General features: G+C 44.1%; 1 protein-coding gene across 1 annotated transcript in view; it reads left to right on the plus strand.

Moving 5' to 3' along the window:
• Positions 1–25,593, plus strand: part of ADPRHL1 (ADP-ribosylhydrolase like 1) — a 452,191-nt gene that overhangs the window by 70,005 nt on the left and 356,593 nt on the right. Inside the window, exon 2 of the mRNA XM_069637148.1 lies at positions 15,229–15,393. Coding sequence (XP_069493249.1) covers positions 15,229–15,393 — 165 coding nt within the window. The remainder of the gene's footprint in view (positions 1–15,228; positions 15,394–25,593) is intronic.

Raw genomic sequence — 25,593 nt, forward strand, 5'->3', positions numbered from 1 at the left:
GCACCCCTAAGTTAGATGGGAACCCTGGTGCATACACGCACCCAAAAAACCTGACACCTGATCATACCTCTGCGCAGTGAATCCTATGTACAAGTGCCTGTACGCCTGCTTTCGGGTGGCGGATCGAATGAGGGCTTTGCATGGTAATTTCCCTGCCATGAGGTTGCGTGGTCGGAACCATGAATACATGTCATTCCGCTTAATGGTGGGCATGCAATGTACTGCCTGTGGGCCGTCCCTGGTAACGCCCACATTTTCCCTCGTTCTTCCTCATTTTTCAAGTTCTGCCCCTTTCTCTGCCCTCAGTGCAAGACAAGCTCAGGTTCTGTGTGGTGTCTCGCGCAAGGCACTCTGCCGCTCACAGAGATGGATCCAGCCTGCGCGAAGTCCCTGCAACATACGGAAAAGTGCTGCGCAATCGATTCCATGAATCGACAAACGGGATTTCGCATGCAGTTTGGTGTGCATAGTCCCTATTTACTGTGAAAATAATTCCATGAATCGGTCCATAAATCTTTTTCTAGGTAGTCAACCTATCTCTTTTTAAAACCTTTCCATTGATGTCCTCTTTTTTAAAAATGTGTGTGTTTCACTGTTCATTACAACTGCAATATTTGCACATGAAGATTCCATGCACATGGTCTATGCATATTATTGGGAAGTGTTGTCTGGACTGCCACGATGCCTCTCTTTTATTATGTAATATGGGCCTATTCAAATACCTCAGTACTAGAGTCATAGCCTAATCATGCAATAATTCCAGAGTCAACCTAACACACAAAGGATAATCTGTCAGTCTCATGTGGTGAATCTCGTAATTTGACTATGAGGCGACCGACGCAAAACAAGTAAAAACTCGACGTGACAGGAAAGCCAATTCTTCCAAGCCTACAAAGAGTAGGGCAAAACCCAATACAAATTAATATAGTCTTACGGGATCCTTTGATGGCTAGAAGAATTGATTGGATAGCGACAGAGGAAAAAAATCTAGATGCAACTGTGCAATCTTCTCATTTAGGAACCATTTAGGAAACTGACTGGGCATACATTTGAATGTAATCCTTTCCCTCTCTTCCTTTTCATTTGTTGAGTTACTATTTTTGGCATTGATACACTGCAGCATTTAACAATATTAGTTTGTATAATTTACTAACACTGCACTCTAAATGGTTCCTAAACCCTGAAGAAACACACACTCTGTGTCATAATTGTAGACGTCAGTAGTGTGAAACATGTGTAGCCTATTTAGAATTTTTACACTCTTGCACCTCTTTTGTTATGGATATATTATTGTCTCTTGACTGAAAGATACTTATGCTCTTTGTTGACATGTTCAAGTTGTTAACGTAGGACATCTTGGGGGTGTGGCTAAGAGGCCATGAGCTAAGACGCAGATTCCGGGTGCTCCCTGGATCCGACATTGATCCGCATCATAACACGATTATGGTCACAAGGCTGATCACAGAGACACAATACCCGCCTGGGAAAGCTATATCGACACATACAGGGCGTTGTAAATCCAGCCAGCAGTGGAACGTAGCGGCCTGAAGCAGAGAGCAAGACAGTTAGAAGGCGACGGACTGCCCATAGGTGGTCCACAGAGAATACTAACAGTGGGTGCAAGACAGTGCTCACCGCTTGATCGCGGCACCCAACGGCCATGAGTAACGAATCGTGGTAACAGTGGCCACTTGGAACTGGGGGCTGTAAAATAACAAGTTGTGCACATCCCGTGGCCAAGCCCCAATAGAAACAGGCACCGACAGCTGCTCGGCGCATGGGACATGGGGAAGCCTTCGCAAACCGTGCAGATCTGAGGCAGGAGAGGTGTGATAGTGGGACAGTAACAAGAAAGACGACAGAGTCACATTATACAACCCCACAACACAAACTGAGCGGAGGGGATATCCCCAACACCAGGATTGTATTGACATTAAAGCAGTCACACAGCATATGAAGCAGCTCGGTGCAACGAGGCATCCCCCCCGAGGCACTAGTGAGATTGGCGCTGCTGGCACTAAAGCGTGTGTTGTGGAGTGGTACTCTACGCTGAGAGGCCATCGGCCTGGTTCCACAAAGGAGCACGAGAAAGGGCGCAGCCCACACAGCTGGTTTGTGCATGGGAAAATGAGGAGAAGGTGACGTCGGACAACAGCAGCGCAGGTGAACATAGACCCACAGAGGCAGAAAAAAGTATGCAAAGGGGAGAAGGAGACTGAGTGCTAGACAAGCGGCGCCCAGCTCTCAACACGGTCCAGACACCCGGGCGCCCGGCACTGTAGATTGAGGTATGGTACTTTCTGAAGTGAACATGGCGACCAAAGGAGTCAAATGAAAAGGGAAGCAAGCAACGATGGAGGATTTTGCCAAAACGTCCCCAGCAGGAGAAGTGGTGAGGCCCAAGAAACCAGAAATGCAAGGGGAGATAGCCCACTCGCGGAATGATCAGCAGATTCTAGACGCCATAGCGGAACTAAAGACGTCGTGGGAAGGTAAAATTGAGACGGCCATGGCAGAACTGAGGACTTCGCTCGAAGCAAAAATTGACGCGGTTAGCATAGATGTCAACCTTTTGCGGCAAGATGTCAGGAAGCTGGCGGAAAACACACGAGTGGGCTGGAAGCGGATATGAAAACGAACATGAACAACTGCACCGCGAATGCCGAGGAGGTTGCTGTCCTACAACAACAAGTGCGCAACTTAGAAAATAGGGCTGAAGAAGCAGAAGGGCGGGCTCAAAGAAATAACGTTCGCTCTGTGGTTCTCCCGGAAGGAGAGGAAGGCTCAGACCCAACTGACTATGTGAAGACTATGCTGCTGCAAGAGATAGGCGGAGGACTACTCACCCAAGGATTTACAGTGGAAAGAGCGCACAGGACTCAGACTAGGGGTCTGCATCCGGGGGCCCCTCCCAGACCACTGATTGCAAAAATATTAAACTATAAAGATAGGGAAAAGATCTTGGAGCACTTTCGTAAAGGGGGGACCATGAACAGAGGAGCAGCGATGATCACAGCATACCCACACTACACCTTCTTGGTGCAACGACAGCGTTTGAGCTTTGTGTCGATCAACAGGAGGCTGCGTGATGGTGGCTACAAATACATGCTGCTCTACCCAGCAAAGCTGAAGGTGATACACAACAGTAAAGCCCTTTTCTTCAAAACCCCTGAGGAAGTGGCAACTTGGCTAGATGTGCGGAATTGCCCAGCAGGAGCAGCGGATCAGACGGGTGACGGATTGGAGAAGTGAATGAAGATTCCGCAGAGAAGTAATATGACTTAAGTAGGGGGGTGGGTGATTGTTCTTGATACATGGACTATGGACTGGATTATAATGTGTAATGAAGGGAGCTTAAGAGTGAATTATAAATAGTAACAGCCTAAGTTATCCAGAAGGTTAAGAGGGAGTTGAAGGAGGAATGCGCTAGCAACCCCAGTAGGTAGTTTAGTTGAGATACTGCTAGGTCGGTATCCCCCCTGCAGAGCTCTGAGTATTGGGTAGGCCGGGGGAAAGAGCTAGATGTGGGGTAGCCTGAGATCCAGGGATGGAGCTGGGCAACAGTTTGGGGGGAGGGGAGTGAAGTGTGTTGGGGTAGTTGGGGGTGAAGGGAGGAGAGAGTGTGGAGTTTGGGGTGTTGGGACAGGAAGAGCCTACAATCAGATGCCAGTTCTTAAGAAAAGGAGGGCGGTGTGTAGTCGGGAGGAGTAGGGAATGGTTGATATGGGGGATCTTAAAATAGTGACTTAGAATGTAAGAGGGCTAAACAGTTATATCAAAAGGAATAAAGTTATGATGTACCTGAGGAGACAGAAAATAGACATTGCATTGTTACAAGAAACCCATCTAACCAGGGATAAACTGGACATGGTGAGGAGGAAATGGAAAGGGATGACATTAGGTGCAACATATTCAATGTATGCCAGAGGGGTTATCACGTGGATAGCACCACATGTCCCGTTTGAACTATTACAACATAATGCAGAGGTGGATGGTAGAATGGTATTGCTGAAAGGACTAGTGGAAAATAAAGAAGTAAACATTATCAATGTATATGCCCCGAATAATGATACCACGATATACTTCAGGATCCTATATGCAAAGATCAGCCCATATATGGAAGGAGCAGTTATACTTGGGGGAGACTTTAATTTTACACTGGACCCCAAGCTTGACAGATCAGACAAGAAAGTTGTTAGGCCTACCCCAGTGGCGAAGGCCCTGGGGGCCCTTTTAAATGATTTCTGGTTAATGGATGTGTGGAGGATGCTTCATCCACAACACAGAGAGTACTCGCACTACTCAGCCCCACACAACCTACACACCCGGTTGGACTATATATTTGCTGCCAGCGAAATAGCAGGAAGTATGAAGAGTGCGGAATATAAGGCTGCGGTCCTCTCGGACCATACACCGCTGATTGTAACATGGCAGATTTTACAGCCTAGGTCGAGAATCATGAGATGGAGACTCAGAGCCGAGGCACTGAAAGACACAGTATTCAGGGAGGATCTAAGGGTGGTAATAAAGGAATATTTTGAGCATAACACAGGGAGCGTGGGATCAGCTGTCACATTGTTGGAAGCTTTCAAGGTGGTGGTGAGGGGGGAAGCAATTTCTAAATCGAAAGGATTGCAAGGGGGCATAGTGCGGGAGTTACAAGACACAGAAAAGAAGATAGAAGCTGAAATGCAAAAGCGTGCAAGTTCCCCAGAGGAAGCTAAGGTCATATTACACCTACAGCAAGAATGCAGAAGCACTGGGAGATATTAAGCAACTTGAACTACAGGAAATATATAGAAAGGCAACATGCAAAGGGTGACAAACTGGGCAGGATATTGGCCTGGGTGTGTAGGAGGGAAGCCCCCAGACAAGCTATCAGGGAAATGCAAGGGGAAGATGGGATGGTGAAGGACACGCAAGGAGTGACTAAACAGCTTTTATGAATACTACCGGAAGTTATATGCAAATACTATTGGGGCAGAGGAAATAGACATATTAGAAACACTGACTGAGATTAATTTGCCTAAGCTTGGGGAAGAGGAAAGGGAAAATGTAGAGGCTCCACTCACACTAGAGGAGTTGGAGCGGGTGATCCATACACTACCCAACAATAAGGCCCCGGGTTCGGATGGTCTCCCAAGCGAGTTTTATAAAACATATAGGGCAGATTTGCTTCCACCGATGTTAGCCATGTTGAACGAGGCGTTAGTCAGTGGTAGATTGCCAGAGACCCTCAGGGAAGCGATTATTATTCCGCTTCTCAAGCCAGATAAGCTGAGCACGGACTGCGGATCTTATAGACCACTATCGATGCTCAACCAGGACAGCAAGATACTCACAGCAGTGATGGGGAATAGATTACGGCCGGTAATAAACAAACATATACATCCTGATCAGATGGGATATGTCCAGCGCAGGTGTATCTCCGACAATCTCAGAAGGCTGCATCATGTAATTGACCGGACAGAAGGGAGCCCCCAAGAGATGGCAATAGTCTCGCTAGATGCAGTGAAAGCCTTCGACTCGGTCCAATGGCCGTGGCTGATGGCTGTACTGAAGGAATATGGGATTGGATCAGTGTATTTGCAATGGGTCCAGCTGCTATATAGCGAGCCAGTGGCCCGAGTCCCAACAGGACTGATCACATCAGAAAGATGGACTCTGAGCAGAGGTCTATATAGGAAAGAGAAATGAGTCAAGGCTACCTCTCCCTTTGACGCTAGGTGGATGTTAACAGAACTACATGCAGTGTAACATAATTAGATTACACTGGTATCACACAACAAGTCGATATGTGCCATGTACTTTTCTGTAGCACATAAACTTTTTGTACATCTAGCATTGTTTAAATTCTGAATGAAGTCTCCAACCTCCTATCCAAAGCCCATCCACATCTGCCCCTACTGACCCTCTCCCTTCCCTTCTCATCCCTAAGATGTACCCTCTTCTTGTCCCCTACCTCACTTCCTTCTTCAACATTTGCCTCTCCTCCGCTACCTTTCCCTCTCCCTTTAAACATGCCACGGTCATCCCCATACTAAAGAAACCTTCTGCTGACCCATGCCTCACCTCGAATTTCAGACCTATCTCTCTTCTCCCTTTCCTTTCCAAGCTTCTTGAACGCCTTGCATACTCTCAACTTTCATCCTTCACCACTAATTTCTCTATCCTACCTCCCTCCCAATCAGGCTTTCGTCCTAAACACTCCACTGAAACTGCTCTCACCTCTATTCTGAACTCCCTTCTTACTGCCCGTCATGCTAAACAATCCTCTATCCTTATTCTCCTTGATCTCTCTGCAGCCTTTGACACTGTTGATCACCCCTTCCTACTTCACACTCTCTCCTCCTGTGGCTTCAAAGGCTCCGTGCTAAACTGGTTATCCTCTTACCTCTCCTCCCACTCCTTTACAGTCTCCTGGGGTGGTCGGTCCTCTCCGAACTATCCTCTTGATTATGGCATACCCCAAGGCTCTGTTCTAGGCCCTTTTCTCTTCTCTCTATACACTTCCCTCATTGCCCCTGTTATCTCCTCGTTTGGCATCTCTCACCACTTCTATGCCGATGACACTGAACTCTTCCTCTCCTTCTCCTCCTTCTCAACTGACCTCCAGCTACAGCACTCTTCCTGCCTCACTGCCATCAAGAACTGGATGTCTTCCCGATTTCTCTCTCTTAACACCAACAAAACAGAAGTCTTATTTTTTCCCTCTAACTCTCTTCACCCTCCCTCTCCTCCCCCTTTCATTCACTTGTTACAGATACGCAGGACAACAGACACTTTTAGGTACCTGGGGGTGGATATATATCACAAAGTTGAGGATGAACACATGTTTAATACGGAGAAGGCAGTGGCAAAAATCAAACGGATTATAGTGTTTTGGACCCGGTTACCTTTGACTATGATGGGGAGAGCGGCATTGTTGAAGATGGTGGTACTACCCAGGTTACTACACTGTTTTGCAAATATCCCGTATATGATACCGAAATGATTCTTCACCAAGATACAGAGCGCATGCAGGGGGTTAATTTGGCATAATTCTAGAAATAGGATAGCATTGTGGAAATTGCAAAACCCGTATGAGCAAAGGGGAATTAGACTGCCTAATTTTGAGATGTATCACTTAGCTGGCCAACTTCAATACGTGGCGAGATGGTTGTCTGATGATTCCACACCAGAGTCCAAATTGTTGAGGGCAGATTGTACACCTTATTTTCTGATGTGGCTGACAGAAACTCTGAGTGGAAAAAAGCCTACATTACTAGACCTGGTAGGAAGATGTGGTGAAGAGCCTGTCAAGTAATGGCATGGCCGCTTCCGTGCTCCCCACAGATACCGCTAGTGGTATTGAAAGGGATAGATGAACAACTGAGGAGGACAATTAGAGAGCACTGGGTACTGGTAGGAGTAACAAACATCAGAGATGTATGGCAAGAGGGGCAAAGGGTAGAATTCAATACATAAGGGAGGACACAGGTCTACACAGTGGACAATATATTACGTACGTTAGGCTGGTTAAAATAATAAAGGGCATGTGGTCAGAGGTAGAACTGACCCGGCAGCTGGACGTCACCATTGAAACATTTCAGGCCGTGTTGGACGGAGGCCATGTGGTCTCCCGAATCTACGAACTGATGATGTCTAAAGTCGGGAAAGAGGTGGCCCAGGTGAGGCGGGACTGAGAGGAGGATGGAGGGGGATCAATAGGAGACGGTCTATGGGTCAGAGTGCAAATGTACCATAAGAAGGTGTCAAGAAACGTGAGACTGCAACAGATTCAGTTATATGTTACCCACAGGGCTTATATGACACAGAAGAGGATTGCTAAATTCACTAATGCCGGAACACAGACTTGTCCGAAATGCGGGGAGGTTGATGCGGGGATGGTACATATGTTGGTATACACGCATTTCGTCGAAGTATTTTTCAACGTGGGACATTTCATCGCCAACATTTTCATCAACCAAAACTCGTTTTTAAAAAAATATTTTTTGGTGGGTGTTTTGTTGGGGTTGGGGTATGATCATTTAATTAAGGGGAGGGTCTGGGGGGAATCCCCCATAAATAAAATAAAAAATTAAAAAAAACGTGGCGATGAAAAGTCCCACGTTGAAAAATACTTCGGCGAAATCACGTAGAACCCATATGTTTTGGCCATGCCCAGAAATAGCGAGATACTGGAAGGAGATAGCACACCTCCTAGCAGGTAGAGGAATAAACTTGGATGTGGACTCTCTGTGGGCGTGCATTTTGGGTGGTTTCCCTAGACCACGCAAACTCACACAAGTAAGCAAACTTAAAGACCTGGCGTATATACTAGCCAAACCCAGGATAGCGATGGGCTGGAAGGCAAATAATAGACCGAAGGCCGATGCTTGGTGGCTGGATCTCCTGAAATGGGTGGATGCTGAAACAGTGGTATGGAGAGAAGCGGGGGACAGAGGGGGTGAAGAGGAAGCAGGCACACTAACAGCTTGGATGCAGTTGGTTACCTCGCGTTCGGGGTCTGTTCATGAGAACCCAGAAGCGGATATCTCCTCGGATAGTGAGGGAAGCGTGGTAGTAAAGGAAGGCTGTAGTATTGTGAGGCTTAAGGGGAAGGGAGGGGGAGTTGGGGAGGGGGAAGATGTTGGGAAACTGTACTCATTTGTTGTAATGTGTGGTATTTAAGTTGTAACCAATAAAAGCTTTAGAAAAACAAACAAAAAAAACTTAGGACATCTGATATGCTTTCAAAGGTGCACAATAGATTTGATGTTTTGTATGCAATATTTTATGCGATTAGAACTATATTGCATATTAGTTATGAAGACGGCAAGGTAATTACATCTTCAGATATAAAGCAGACTGACAGAAATACTTTTCTCCAATATAGAAGCTAGGACCCCAACTCACAAAGCACTAGGCATCCATCGGGCCCATTTCTGAGAATCCAGTGAAGTTATTTATGGAAGCAGGGGAACTCCATAAAAGCTTATAACCTAAGGACCCAGGAGAGTTGTAAAACAAGCTGAAAAAGAAAGCCTGGAAGAGTAGCAGACAGCAGCTCATTAACCCTAACACAAAACCGTGTGAGTAACTGAGTGCTGTGTGTTACCAACCTCTCAAGGAATAGAAAACAATAAAATAAACCTGATCCCGAAAAAAATGCGCATTATTTGGTATTCACGTCCACCAGATAAGGAGACTCCCATTATTTGCATTTAAGCCTGGAGAAGATCTATGTGATATATTCGTTAAAGACAAAATAAACGAAAAACTCTTCCCTTACAACCAGTTGGGGACTTAATCCTCTAAGTGGGTATTGTCATTGTGGCACATGTATATCTTGTCCTGTAACTATTAAGACAAAACTGTTTTGTTATTAGGAGTTTGAAAGGGAATCACTGCACTATATGGGTTCTCTCAGAAGCAAAGATGTGTACAGTATTATGTGCACATGCTTGAAACCATATATAAGAAAGAAAGACAAGGCCGTTGATCAAAATGATCAGGGTGCACCAATCATGATCCAGGACAAAGAATTGTTAAGCTCCACTAGTGAGGCACATTCTAGAGGCTAATTATTCAGATCATGAATTGAAATGGCTGGTGTTGCAAACTCTCAAAATGAATGAACGAGTAGAGATATATTGGGGCCGATTCATGGAACAAATGTGCGCCGAAAATCTCAGCGCAAGCTGGCGCAAGCGTGAAAAAGCAAGCGCACGCGTGCGATTCAAGGAAGGGCCTGCGCGTGTTTTCCCCTGGATGTGCGCCAAATCCGTGCGTGGCGCACACGGGCGCACACGTCATTGCAACATCCCGAACGCCATGTGTGACACGCACAGGGAAAGCGCACAACGTTGGCGCACACACCAAAAAGTGGATGGGACGCGGGGCGTAACACGCAGAATGGGGAACAACACATGAAAAAGAAGGCGTAACTGGGGAAGTACTGCAGGGAAATAGCCAGAACGCCCACACGCACGTGAACAACACGTATTCATGGAATCGAATATGGGAAACACGCGCATGCTAAAAAATGCGCACAGGCATCAACACGTCCGCCACAGGAAGGCAGGCGTAAGCGTCCCCGTGCACAGTATAAAAGTGCACGCAAACAACAAACATGTATATACAGCTACGATGAATGCACCATTTGTCGCAGCACTGATCGTGGGACACCGCAGGAGGAGGAGAATAGCCAGGGCCCACATTTTTTCTCCCTGGACCAGCCTTTTTGGGATGCCTGACGACCAGGTCTATGGCAGGTAGAGGTTTCCACCTCGTATCATCCTAGACCTGGCCAGGGAGTGGGAAGATGACCTTACATCCCCCACCCTGTGCTCCCAAGCATTGAGCACCTTGGAGAAGGTGCTCAATTTCCTGCATTTTTTGGCCACTGGGTCATTTCAGCGGACTACTGCCATAGTGGGGGGGGAGTCTCACAGGCCACGCAGTCACGCTGCCTACACCAGGTGTTGGCAATCATGACTGCGTGCCACTCATAATACACGTACCCCGCTCACCCAGCGAAATCGCATGTGAAACTCCCCGTGCACCCCTCAGAATACACGTACCACGTTAGCCCAGCGAAATCGCGTGTGAAACTCCCCGCGCACCCACAGGAGTACACGTACCTCACTCGCCCAGCAAAATTGCGTGTGAAACTCCCCACGCACCCCCAGAAATACACGTACCCCGCTCGACCAGCGAAATCACGTGTGAAACTCACTGCGCACCCCAGGAATACACGCATGCAGCCCATCCACCCTCAACATTCCCCACAGGCACCCCAGTGCATGCCCCACTGGCTGCCCACACCACAGGGTGGAGTTTTACACCGGATTTCGTTAACGCGAGAGGGGTACGTGTATTTTGAGAAGTGAGCGGGGAGTTTTACACGTGATTTCGCTAGCACGAGAGGGGTACGTGTATTCTGAGGTGTGCACGGGGAGTTTGCCACGCGTTTTCGTGGTTGGGGGGCTGTATGCTGATCCACTGGCATTTGCGCCATGTACTGGATTTGTGCGCTGTTCCTGGCGCACAGGGCGGGGTTGGGGGCATAACTGGCGCGGCTGCAGGGTCACTGCGTCACTCTGTGCCATGGCTGGTTTTGGATGTTAAAATCCATGAATACGCTGTGCGCTGAAATGGGTTTTGGCACACGTGGCTGGCACAGACTGCCGCACGCGCACACTGTGCGCCAGCCGCGTGCTCCACTTGTGCACCGAATTCTATGAATTAACCCCATTATCTCTGTTTGAACAAATAAAGATGCTGCACTTTTAATTACACTTTTTAGAATTCAGTGAAAAGGTAGATTGGGCTCAGTTACTTTGAACGTCTGATAACATGTCTATGGAGTCATTTTCACAGCTGTTAAAAATTATATATATTGGCTTGGTATTTATCAGCTACTAATGGGAGGAGTGTTTTCACATTAACGTTTAGGACTTGAAGGATGTAATGTTGTACCAGTGTTGAGTTCAAATAATAAGAGGTTTACTGTATATAACTCTCCTCTTTTGACCATTTGGAAAATGTGTGTCGGTAATTGTCCATTTTTTGACTGTTTGGACAGATCAAATCACTACTAGGACCTTGACAGTAGTATGCATGTAAAATAAATGGATAGAGTAGATGCGTATACATTTTCAAGAAAAGAAAAAGTCTCTGAAATAATGAATGATCTGCACCTCTTGTACAAAAGAAATTGATAGCTTTCAAAGAGTGACTACTCTGGACAGCCAGCAGCCAGCATGTTAACATTCTCATATTTTATCTGTGAGTCTGGTAATATTATGGTTTTGAAGTCTTTTTAATTATGTCAGCGTGTATATGTTAACACACATACTTGCACATTGAATAAGTCTTAGAACTGCGCCAACATGACATACGGGTAAAGCCAGTATGTGTACCTGGATACATATGTATCTATCGTGCCTTGAAACACTTGTGCATAGGCGTGTTATAAATGTCATATCATACCATATCATAAAGTGTGGAGAAAACCTGTCTCAGTGCTGAAAAAACACTGAGGTATTGAGGAAAAGCATCAGAGGGTCATAGGTATGACATTAGGTGGTTGTTGATTGATGGGTGACTCTAAAGGTTAGGACATTATTCTGACTAAACAGTTAAGGCAGAAACCTAGAGAAAAGGGCCAAGCTTATTTAATTTACAGACTAAAGAAGATAAGGAAAATCAAAAGTGAACAATGAAGTACTTATTGAAAGGAATAGATAGCTTATATAATATACACTTGGAGCTTAATTGGTTAAGTAAGTGTTTTAGAATAATATAATGATTACATCAGCTGTATTTCAGTAACTAATAAAGGCCTTCCAGTATAATGGTCATTCCCTTTGACGATACGTTTCTAAAAAAATAGGTTTGTCAGAATATAACTGGATTGGAAAAATAGAGGAGAATAACTGAAGCCTCTGCTAAAGGTAACTGATATTGATTGATTATAGGTTTCATAACAATGAAGAGGGGGATACAAGGGTACATACACTGGTAAAAGAAAATATGGTTAAGTTATTGTGAAAGTAATAAAGCAAGTGTGAGTCAAATTAAGGACAGTAAAACTCAAATACAATGATAAACTTATCGACATAGGACAGTATAACAGTTAATATGTGCCCCGCCCAAGTGTTACAGTGGCTTTACATGAGAACAGCAAGAACTTTAACAAAAACTACCTGCCTTTTAGCACAAGCTTGTAGAAAATAAATGATGTATATTTCATAACTGTGGGTCTGGTTGACTTGCAACTATTACAACTAGGTACCTAGAATATTCAGATGTATGTGAGTATTTTCAAATAGTTTTCAGAAGACGTGATTCCTATGGCCCAGAGAAAAGCATAGAAATGATTGCAGGTACACTAATACTAGTTACTAGTTCATAAGAAATGTTTTATCATTAAATGTTTTTCTCTCAATCAAACTTTGTTTATATTTAAATGTATGTTCCAGTACAGCAAAATGAAAACAGTTTTTCCTGTTTCTTTGTTTGTTGAGAAGTAAGGAAATGTATAGGTTTATGTGGTGATTTTTTTGTTTAGAGTTGTTTAAATGTTTTATTAAGTTTGGTGTGGAAACGTGCATAGCAAAATTATATTTCCAGTGTGTATGTTACAGCTCAAAGGTTGATTAAAAATGTTGAAAAAAAGAATGGATTAATTTAAAAGCTAAATAATAATGTTTTTGAACTGTAATGATATAGTCATTATTCTCTGTTAAGGTGTTAGAACCGAAAAATAGCTGTGCCTGGCTTTTGAATTGATGAAAAAATATTTCTTTGAATATACCCCTTGGGAATATTGTGATAATATAAAGGAGTGTGAAGGGACCAAACAATTGCCATGTTTGTATAATTTAGTCATTCTAATGACCCTATTTATTTTGAATTGAGACAAATGCTTTAATTGAATAAGTATCTTAAAAATAAACTCCGAACGACATGGTTATTAGTCATTTAGCTAGAAAAAAGTTAGTTAGAAAAAAACACTTTTTGTAGTGAAATAACTACAAGTAGCCGGGGGCTCCTGCTTCAATACCATCGTTCCCACACTCTGGATTGCCCTGCCTCAGCACATTCAAGACGAACCTGCTTACAGTCATTCCGTAAGAAAGTAAAAACCTTATTCTTCAACAAATATATGTAATGTACTGCCTTACCTACTATTTAGCTGATTCTGACCTCTGACACAATGTAACCACCTTATTGCTATGATACCTGTAACTTAATGTTCTCCTACCCCTGTACTTTAGCGCCGAGATACCTCTGGGTCTGGGCGCTACCAACAAATTCAATAAATAGGAAAATAAAAAAGTGAAATGGATTATGTCTGAGATACATATTGTAGTTAAATCATCCCTCTTCCACAGTTTTACAAACATGTATTGCTTTTTAAGAGTGTGTGCATATGCCTTGGCGTACGAGTACGATCATTCTTTGAATCCAGAGGTAAAGCTGCCAAACTGGACGTCCAGTGTTTCTGGTCCCCCACAGTGAACGCAGTCAAAATCCAGCATTTTCTGTGGAGATCAACAAAACCGTTTTAAGTCTGTTTCACAAATCCATTGGTTTCCTGGCAACCTACCCCGATGCCTATAGTAAAAAGGTCAGGGAAAGATCAGTGGAAAAGACGAAAAATCCGAGGAGAGGGATGGCGAACAATGGCAAGAACACAGGAAAGTTAAGCATGAAACGGCAGGAGAGGGGTTCAGCAAGGTGAGAATTGTGAGGGTGGAACTTCCTAATTAAAAAAGCAAATATGCGAAAGATAAAATGCATGAAAATATCAGGAGAAAGCGCAAGCCAGTATTTTGGCCCAGCAAAACCTCTGATGACTTGAGATTCAGCAACAGCACCAAAAGAGTTTAGTTGACTGGACAGAAAAAGACAAACGATGTGAGCTGTTTTTGAGGACCCTGTTCCCAAGGCCCATGCCAGCAAATGCGTGCTACAAACATTTAATTCGACTCCTAAAACACTCTTGTTGACAATAAAATAAAAACACATCTTGCCTTGCTAATTAATATGCCATAGCAAGCACGTGAAAATGTAATCTGGATCAAAGAATTGTCCCAACCATGGGGCTGATTCATGCAATTATTTGCGCCGAAAAACGGGGATTTGTGCGCCATTCTGCCCGCAAATCCCAGTTTAACAAATGGGGATTTGCGGGCAGAATGGCGCACAAATCCTTGTTTTCAGGGGAAAATAATTCCATGAATCAGCCCCCATATCTCATCCAGAAAACCTGACCCCTTAACCGAATTTCAAATGTTTTGCACTGTATGTTCTGCTACACCTTCTCGCAGTAGTAGGGAAAGTGAACTGATTTTGCATAGCTTCTGGAGTACTGTTTTAGTTTTAGGAGTCTAATTACTTGTACGTGAATGGAGCACGAGGCTTGCTATCATTAGATTTCTTTTTAACAATTGTGGGATTTGAACTGACATTTTAACTCTATAAACATGAATTTACATATTTATATAGTGCTGAACAACGCGTTACTTACGGCACACAAAAAATCAAACTCGTTGGAATTACCCAGTTTGGTGGTACTCGCTTGAAAACGGAGAGGTCCGAAGCTTTGAACCCGACAACAATCTAATGACCAGACTGAGGTTTACGAATGGCAGCACTTGAATGCACATGGCATAAGCTTAATATGTTTCTGTGCACCGCTTTCTTATAAAGGATTTTTCTCCCCTTTATTTACAGAATATTGGTGTTTGGAAGACCTTTATCGTGAAATGGTGAAACAATATGTTGTTGCTGTTGAGAAACTTGAAGGGCGGCGGCCCGACCCTGCAACTATTGAAGGATGCTTACAGTTGAAGCCCGACAACTATCTCCTAGCGTGGCACACTCCTTTCAATGAAAAAGGTAGGACGGATTTCTTCTGGCTTTTCTGTATGCGGAGAAGCCTATTAGGAAGAATTAGCCCGTGGGCTTTGCGCTTGGTATAGCATTCCCCTCCCCCGCCCCTCCAGACAGCATCCTCCCGCATGCACATTCCTTCTATAGTGATGCATGCGCACTGAGAGCGGAACCCGCAGAGGAGCACGAGAAAGCAACAAGGGCACAGTGAGTTGCACCCGGTACATGGGTGCCAGTAATGCTCAGAGCTCCCCGCCCCCCATTAATAAAAGTTATTTTACCAAGTCCCCTCTGCTCAGTGTTATCATTCCTCAATCTCCATTACCACAGTGCTGACAAGCTTCTGTTGAGGTCCTCTGCTACAACACAAGCTGCGCCTGCTTCAGTACCACCTGCCCCTCCTGCTGGCTGATGCTCTCGCACCCTCACCAGGTTTCCACTCTGGTGCACGGACTGATCTGGTCTGGCTCTCTGCATTATGCCAGCATGCGCGTCAAGTTTAATACTAGGTTGCAAGCACCTTCAATATCTATTGACAATTTCATCAAAGCACTGAAGGAGCTAGCCAGCCCGGCAAGCAGAGGCGTTACTAGAGGGGGGCTGAGGTGGCATAGCCCTGGGTCTTTTGGTTGTAGCCCCGGATAGAAGGTCAGCGGCTACAACCAAAAGGCTAGCTAGCCCCAAGTCCCGACATTCCCGACATTAGCGTAGCCCCGGGTCTTTTCCAGACCTAGCAACACGCCTGCCGGCAAGTTTGGAGATGTAATAGGTCATTTGGTTCCGGACCAGTTAATAATACAATGCTATGATGCCTAAACCGAAGAAGCGTTATGCATGAGTCGTGACCCCACCACAGTAGACCATACCATTGACTTAACAAAGACAGTTAAACACTCCATAGGCTCTATGAAAGAGACAAAGTAAGCACCAATCAAAGAACAAGTCTGGGTAGTGCGCTACCACCACCACAACCAGGAAACATTTCGCCAATACTGTAAGACAAATGAAGAAAGGAGTTACAGACAGCACACAATGCACAGATGCAGCGAAGCGATGAGTGACTGTTTCAGGTACCTCATTAGCAACCACTGAGCCAGTGAAAGGTGTTGCACAGGTAAGGAATGGAATGAGGGCAACAAGATGGGTCATTGTGTGTCCATGTTACCACGCCCAGTTGAATCCCTCATCACCCCTAAAAGCTTATAGAATTACTTGTATAATTACTCTAGGATTCCATTCTACCTGTTGTCTGCTGCTGCAGCTTAGTGCGCAACATACCTAATGTAGCTTTTTTCAGGACTGCGTTCTAGTTTATGGCAACAACAGTGATTTTCACTTCCAGGCACTGGCAAAGGCATGAAGAAAATGTAAAGCAGCGGTCTAATTCTAAGAACGGAAAAATGCAAATGTGAACAATTTTATATCGAATACTTGGGATACTCAATCTTGCCAACAGACATTCAACCCAAAATAGGCCTATTGGATGTCTTTTCCAAAGCACCCATGCCACTAAAGAAAGTCCCTCTTGCTGATTTAATGGGCCTCACTCACTGAGTATTATACCAAATTCATCAACACATTCTCTTTCAAATCGGAGCCCCTTTGCTTCTTACTCAGAAAGCGGCTGCCTATGAATGATCAAACCAATGCAGGGCTGCCTTTGATAAATTCAAGGGTTATAGGTCAAAGGTTCGAATCAAAAGGTTCAAAATACAAAAGGACCGAAAACAAAAGGGTCCCCCCAACCCCTGTTTTTGTGGTAAAAAAAACACTTTTTTTACCTATACGGAAACGGCAAAAAAATATATATAATAAAAAAAAAATTCTAACCTTTTTTTCGGTCCTATTGACTCGACCCTATTGCATTCAAACCTTTTGTATTCGAACCTTTGACCGGACACCAAATTCAAGACAGGCATTCTTAATGCACCAACTCTACAGCCGTTTCCACTAGATAAGCCTGCCATTATAACAGTCGGTTCTAGCGCATAGGGTCTAGGTGTCACAATGATGCAAAGAGTAACTCTGTTGCAGCATTTGTATCCGGAGTGATATCTGACTCTGAAAAGAACCGGGGCCTCATCACGAGTTGGTCTGTGTCCCGGCTGTAATATCGCCCGGCTTTAATAGCCTTAGCCCCAACTGGTCGGGTGGTATTACCACTGGATCACGGGTTGGGCGTTAACGGTAAATCACCATTCTCCATTGGCTCCATTTGGGGCACTTTCGGCGCTAACACTGCAGGCTTATACAGCCTGTGGTAATACTGCCGAAAACAGGGTGCTAAATGGGATTTTTACCTCAAGAAAAAAGCTGGAGGTAAAAAAAGCCCAATTAGCTCCCAGCTCGTGATAGAGGCAGCCCTTAAATGCAGTGGTAATACCGTTACCGCCATATTTAAGGGTTACAGCGCAACTCGTGATGAGGCCCCCAATCATTTGAAAATGGAGAATGTTTGAATGTGCCTGGGTCACCAAATATTTTCAGAATTGCACATGGGGCGGAAAATACAGATTGCAAATTGATCACAAGCTGTTAGTACAACAATGACCTCCCGCTTAGCAAGACCGGCGGCTGTGTGGGTTTCAATCACCCAGATTTTAGTTTAATTTTAGGAGCACTAGTAAATGAATTGCGCCATGAAAATCGGTTCTACTACACATTCTCGCTTCCAGACAACGCTGTTTTTTAAAAACTTGTGTTGGTGGGTTTGTACCCAGACGGGCCTGTTGGCCCTAGAGTGCATAATTGAATTTACACACCACATGTATACATTCTGCTGGGCATCAATCATTGCAGCTGTTAGGCCACACAGTACAAAAAAGTATGCACAGCCAGAAATGCGAACATGCAGCAAATGACTAGCAATTTCTCTTGTAAGTTTTTAATTGGCTGTAAGGAAACCTCTTCACATCATACAGCTCTCTATTGACATATCGCATATTATTAATCCAGAATGATGGGGTGCAAAAATATGGTGTGGAATTACAAGCAGAATGTTAAAGTTAAATTCCTATTTAGCAGCACTGGAGTGATACTTTCAAAAATTCCACAGCCGAGTTCTTCACTAAAAATGTGTTAACTTGATTTTTGGTTGCCAAATCTTCTACAAAAGTGTTATAAGTCTGATAGAAGTCATTTTCGCATTGGTCTTTTTTGGAATAACGATGGGAATCCCTTTAAGAGAAAACAAGCAGCTTTAAATATAATTGTACATTCCATGAGCCTGGCAGCAATTTGATTAATAAGTAAGTATAAACATGTCTGGTTTGACATTGTGGCACCTGGGAATATACAAGCATGCTGGCCAAACCTTTTGATGCCATTTAATGATCAGCTTGGTGTTTAGTGACCCATTCCACTGACAAGGTGTGTTTGTGTGTTAGTTATCTCGCACCAAGTTTCACCCGAAAGAATCCCTTTGGTCTCAGCCCAGAAGTCCATTTTGATCTCTCTTGGAAAGGCCTGTCACTTTCACAAGAGGCCATGGTGGGGGAGGGGATTCATGCTTCCAAGGGTAGTCCAGCCAAGACAATAGGAAGGTCCCACCAGGGTGGTAATTACTGGAGACATTTTGATGCAAGGTAGACGTGAGAGGAGGCAAAGTTAGGGCAGACAGGAGAAGTATCACAGCTCAAACAAGGATCCCATGATCTTGGAATATTTTAGATGATTCACACTGCAATTGACTCATGAAGCAAAAGACAATGATCCCAGGAGCCAGGATTGGACCGTTAAAGAAGGATTGTAAGGGACAACTTTGCTGTGACAAATTAACTATGTACAGGGGTGAGACCATCCTATATTTGAAACGCCTTAGCACTATGGATAAATAAGGATTTCACAGGTGATCTAAAGGGTACAGTCTACACAAAGTCATCAGTCAAAGAGGTGAAGATAGAGTCCTCCCACATTCATCCCAGAGTAACATTTGGTGTGACCTGCTGTTGGACAAGGACTGCCTGCAAACAGAATACTGGTACCCAGGATCCTGTTAGCTGGCGATGCAGCCACTGCAATTGCTCTCTGGAAACCTTCCTGCCTGGGAAGGGCAGAACAAGGACTAAACCTTATCCTTTGAGGCACTGGACTGGGTCTCAAGGCAACACATGGACAAAGTAACAGCTCTTGGCTCTTGTTCCCGCCATGACCTACTTGTGAACTGTGCCGACCTAGACACTGCCTGCCTATCCCAACATTCTTCCTGCCAAGTGCCTTTGCTGCTTGCTGTACCGCACTGCGTGTTTGACCCTGTTGACCCACTTACAAATGCAACTTTGAATCACTGCCTAAAAAAGCTCTCAGACTCAGGGGTTGATGCTATTGTGCCTTGTGAACAAGCCTAAATCGTATTTGAAGTGTTTTCCCCAGGCCTACCTTACAAGGTTTCAGTGCCAATGAAGACCCCAAACCCTAGCCTTTAAAAAAACGACTTAATTGAACACTACCATCACTCAACAACCACAAGATAGAAACGCTTGCAGGCAACCCTTCATAAGGAGGAAATTTTGCACCTGTCAAGTTCTAACATAATGATCCATGTTAACCAACAAAGGGTGATGATTCAGTATGTTCCAACACCATGTAGCATCCTCACGCCCCTGATTTCCTTTCTCTCATAATGCAGGCGCATGTACAGTGACAGGAGAATGGGGAGATGTGTGCAAGCGAGCAATGAGGACACGGGAGCTTCACCTGGCACATGGGTGCCGGTAAAGATTGGAGCTCTTCACTCCCCTTAATAAGTTCCTTTATCAATTCCTACCTGCTCATTGTCGTCATTCTTCCCGGGTCCTTAACCTCCATAACCGTTTTCAGTCAATCAGGGTGCTTCAATAGCAGGCTTTACATAACAGTACAAAACAATGGTTGAAGCAGTCTGTTGGATTCTTTGGCTCTACTCTTTGCCTGTAGCGTCCAGCCACCCCTTATCCTAAATTCTGCCACCTACTTTTCCCATCAGCAAATCTTCCTGACAATCTCCACTGATCTTCAAGGGCTAGTCATTGAAACAGAGAAGGCACTCTTCCTAGAGCTCCTTTTGCCATTTGTCTGGTTGCCATCTTCTTTGTAGTTTTTTTAACTTTTGGTTATTAGGTGGCGCTGAAAGCTCTACCTTTAAGCTGAAACTATTGTCATTAAAATAAAATAAGAGCTTTAACATAAAACCTTCAAATAGGGGCTTTGAATGAGAGTCTCTAATGCTTTTCAATGCAGATGCAGATGACATATGAGGATGGATTTGTGTTGTTTGGCTATGTTTCCTACCCATTTCATGCCCATCTCTGAGTGAAATCTATATGACTTTCCTCCCATGTTCACCCATCTTACCCCAAACCACACTCCTTTTGCATTTTTTGGTTGCCATATTTTAATGTTAAGAAAAAGTTATTTGACTACATTGGTGCTTTTAAAAATATGTGCTACAGCTTTGAAGTTATGTTACAAATTTGTATGTATTTTGTATTTAAAATAAATAAGTTAATGTAATATTTACATTTTGTTCTAAAATGTCTTTCAAAATATTCATATAGTGATTTGTGGGGTATTGGCCCAGTGTTTTTTATGTGAGCATCACCTGATTGGCTGTGCAGTGAGTGATGTCAGTATGATGTGGGTGATTCTCCAGTCTGTGTGTGTTTACCCAGTGAAGCCATTTTCTTTCACCATCCAGACGATAGGTAAGCTATTTGGATTGTATATCCGTTAGTGCTAAAAACAAACTAAGTGGAGTGTAAGGTCTCGGTATCTGATGAGGAGAATCCAATCCCTGATATATGAATGTGTTTGCATGGAATTATTCAGCAGAATAAAGCATTGCGGCAGTGTGACACAACACAGCGGGCATAGCCACCAGCTATCTTGCAGCCTTTCATGGATAAGTCACACAGGGATTCTCGGCAAACGGAGAAAGAAGCAGCTTTCAACACGGTTGGCTTCAGTGGACCTTTTCCCCCTGCCCTTTCTGCAAGTGTCGGGCCCCTGCGCCAGCACACAAAGTAAAGGGAGAAAAAAAGCAGAAAGTTCCGTTCAAAGTTTGAGCAAACTATTGACAGAAAATATATCTGACAACTTGACCTGCGTAACACAGTGCGGCTGATGGCCTGCATTAAATCCAGGCTTACTCTTGCAGCCACAATAAATACAGTGCGCCATAAAAAGAGATGAGAAACATTCAAATTGACTCTCTTTGTTTACTACAGGAGTCGCTGTGCAGAATGTGTACAGTGTAAAATGTTCATATTTTAGGCAGGCAATGAGACGCATAATACCGCTTGTCTAGACACCGAAGGAAACTTTCAGACACAAAATGATCTCCACTGCTCGAGCAAAGAGAGAGCCGACTTTGCTTTGCGTCCTGGCTGGATTACAGGATGCCGTTGACTTTGAATTTGCAGGGAAACATCCCATAACCAAAGTGATTGCCTGTAAGAAAAATAGTCTGCCACTTATCGTTGCACTCTGGTGGGACTAGTGAGGTGAGGGGTGTGGTGGGGGGGAGGGGGGATGTCAGCCTCCTTTGCCTTTTTTTCTTTCCCCCAGAAAATGTTGCTTGTTTGTGCAAATCGATAAATAGCAACGTTTTATTGGTGTGTTTGTCTGATCATACGTGAGACGGTGTTTATTGTCCCGTTGACAAATTCTTCAGAAAATGGAATCATTAAACAAAGTAATTGTCTTTCGAATACAGTCTAGAGCTGAGATGTGTCAGGCGGAGGGTACTGGAGGAGAAGATGGCTTCACACAGTACTGATAGCTTCGCAACTGCGCTGTTATACAGCGCTGTCTCTCCAAGGCTGGCACTTAGTCACAGTGGACGCTGAGCTCTCAATAGCTGGTAAAAGACCAGATGGCACGAGGCCAGAGAACTGCCCGGAGGCGCAGGAAGCGATAAGACTCTTATTCCTGGATAAAAAGGTGCCTAACACTTACATTGCCACTAGCATGTAGTACAACATTTTGGATTTTCCCTGATCTTTTAGATCAAAAGGTTTATTAGAGACCCACACTGTTTGCAGAGGCTTTATCACACGCAACCATTATTTAAGCACGCATGTACACCTCCCACTCTTATTTTCATATGGGCACATTAGCACAGTCCATTCTTCAACAGCAGATGAAACAGTGCAACATAATGTGTGTACTTCTTCTCAGAGCTACAGCAAGGGACTCCACCAGTTGCTTCTCTCAAGGAGTTCATGTTGCTTCCGAAACAATGTGGGGTCCCAGGGAGTGGTCCAGTTAAGGATAAAGGACTCTTAAAGCAATGTGCTATCACTGACATAGCCCCTCAATTTAGCCCAAATAATCGCATGAACAAGCATTCATTGAAATGCACAATAATCACCATCATACCCTTAAGAATTGTAATTGCATAAACTTCCCTCCAGAGATGACCTCTAACAATGGATGTAAAAATTACAAAAACTGCTGTCTCCATAATAACCCAGACACCACTTAGGCTGACTGCTTTCGGGGCCATAATACCAAACAATGGTGCGCTTGACATTCTCCTTTTTAGTGAATCCCCACATCTCTGGCAGATGACCCTAAAAGAATGTTTTCAATTCATTTTCTGAAAAACAGCACTTTGATGGGATGCATTCATCCTGCCACACAAAAATGATGAACAAACCATGAACTCATACAATATTCGAACCATTATGTTGTACGCTATAAAGTCGACCTTAGTTGCACAGTGCTCCAAGGATGAATGTACATAACCACAGAAATACTACTCAGGTTCCGACCCTCCAAAAGAAACAGGGGCATTTTACATACCATACAAGACACTACTGCGGCTATTGAACTTAACTTCCACAAATCCACAATTTAACCCACCAAGGAAATCAGAAATCACATCTCTAAAAATAGGGACAGTTAATAGTAGATCACCTTTCAAAATGTAAATAATGCCTGCCAATGGATGGAAGAATTCAATATGGACCTAATAGGAATCACAGAAACATGGTTCGCTGACAATTACCAAATAGGAATTGACACCATAATGTTATGTTATTGTGAATTGTACTGCGCACCACTACTATTTTTATAGTCTCCAGGCACTCTGGCAGATCTGAAAATGAAGGGGTTTGATAGGAGTTAGTGGGATTGAGAGGGAAAAGCGCAAGAGAGCTTTTATCTGCTGGTGTGCTGGTTTATTTTCAGTTGATCGACTTTGTGTGGTGTTTGGTGCATGGTTTTATATGGGTGTTTTATGTGCATTTGGTTTAGTGCCCTGTGCAGCGTTGTCGGTGTCAGAAGGGTGTCTGTAGTTTTCAGTGTTTTTTTTTAAGCCGGAGGAATGTGTTTGGTATGTTCAGTGTAGGAGGGTGGGTAGGTAGTCTATTAGAGAGTTTTTTGGTAGGGTTAGTCGGCAGTCGTCTTAGTCTTTTTCTGCAGGTTGGCTTGATCCGTCGAGTTATTCCTTTGGGTGGCTCTGTTTTGGGGGATTATGTTTTCTACATTTTTATTGTGTTGCGTTGGCAGTTGTCCTTTGCTCGTGTTTCCTCTTTAGCTTGGTGAGGTAAAGAGACATGTTTCTAAAAGTTTCCTGAATTTTAAGTGATCTTCTGTTGTTTGTTTTTCCATTGGGAGCGCGTTCTAGAGACTCACTGCTATGCAGGAGAATGCTGATCCTACAAATATGTGGTTTGCGTATGGTTTCTGTTTCAGGCAAAGGTTGTTGCTGAACCATTATGTTCGTTTTGGTTGTAGATGGAGATTTTTCCCTGTATGAATTCCACTCCTTGGCCATGGACTAAATGTTATGCAGAGTGTTTTTTTTTTACTGGTAGCCAATATAGTGTTGTTAGTGCTGGTGTGATGTGTTCTCTCTTAGTGAGTCTGAGGAGCAGTCTTGCTGCTGTTTTCTGTATTCATTGTAGTTTTTATTTTAGGCAATTAGGTAGCGCTGAAAGCGCTACCTTTAAGCCACAACTTTTGTCATTAAAATAAGAGCTTTAACATAAGAAATTCAAATAGGGGCTTTCAATGAGAGTCTCTAATGCTTTTCAATGCAGATGACATATCAGGTTGGATTTGGGTTGTTTGGCTATGTGTCCCACCCATTTAACACCCATCTCTATGTGAAATCTAAATGATTTTTCTCCCATTCCCACCTATCACACCCCAAGCCACATGCCTTTTTGCACTCTTTGCCTTCTTGTGTATTGTGTGGTGAATTTGTCAGACATTTTTCCTTTCAAAATAACGTCTGTCATATTTTAATGTTAAGAACACGTTATTTGACTTTATATAGACCTGTTATAACCTTGTTGCCTTTTAACCCTGTCAACGAAGTTGGAAAAGAAGGATTGTTAGCTTTTCAGTGGTAATTTAGTGTTTCAGCTCCCTGCTGTCCCCCTCGCAATATTCTGTGTCTATCAACTTCTTGCTGTGGTTCTTTGTCTCCATTATGATGTATGCACCTCAGACTGATTCCCTAATCAAGGATGGCCCCCCAACCATTGTGTTGAAATGGACCTCCACACATCTTAAACCAGCCTGTCTGTGCGATCTGGGCATATTTTAGCAGGAGGATGTTAGCCCTGGTGTAGTGGTCCACACTCTGTAGCTCTCTCTCTCTACGTGCTGTCCCTCTCTCCGTAAGCTGTCACTCTTTCTCTCTCCCTGTGTGCACTGTCCCTCACTCACTCCCCATGCATGCTGTCACTGTTTCTCCGGGTGCACTGTCACTCTCTCTCTCCCTGCATGCGCTATCATCCTCGCTCTCTCTGTGCACGCTGTTGCTTTCTCTCCGTGCACGCTGTCGCTCTCTCTCTCTCTCTCTCTGCGCGATGTCACTCTCTCTCCCCGCACACGCTGTCGCTCTCTCTGACTATCTTGAATATATCCCCTTATTCCTCTTCTCCAGCTCTCACCTTTGCTCTCAGCCCTTACTTTTTCTTGCATCCTTCCTCTCACACTTCTCTTATTCTCTCACCCTTTCTCGCTCATATTTCCTCTTGCTCATCATCAGCAACTTCTATCAATGACTTCCTCTGTTGCTCTATTCACCTTCTTATTCCATTGCACAACTGTACCCCTTATCACATCCTCCTTTAAAACTGTGCACTCTTCTTGCACCCTGGTGCCTATAAATGCAAAGAACAGTAAACGCCAAAACGATTGGCATTGCCAATGCTTTTTTGGTTGGGCAGAGAAAAGAAGTTGGTCTCCTAATAAGATGAGACTTCATTTCCA

This window comes from Ambystoma mexicanum, chromosome 7p (assembly GCF_040938575.1).
Source record: "Ambystoma mexicanum isolate Mex_15411 chromosome 7p, UKY_AmexF1_1, whole genome shotgun sequence".
In the NCBI taxonomy this organism is placed as follows: Eukaryota; Metazoa; Chordata; class Amphibia; order Caudata; family Ambystomatidae; genus Ambystoma; species Ambystoma mexicanum.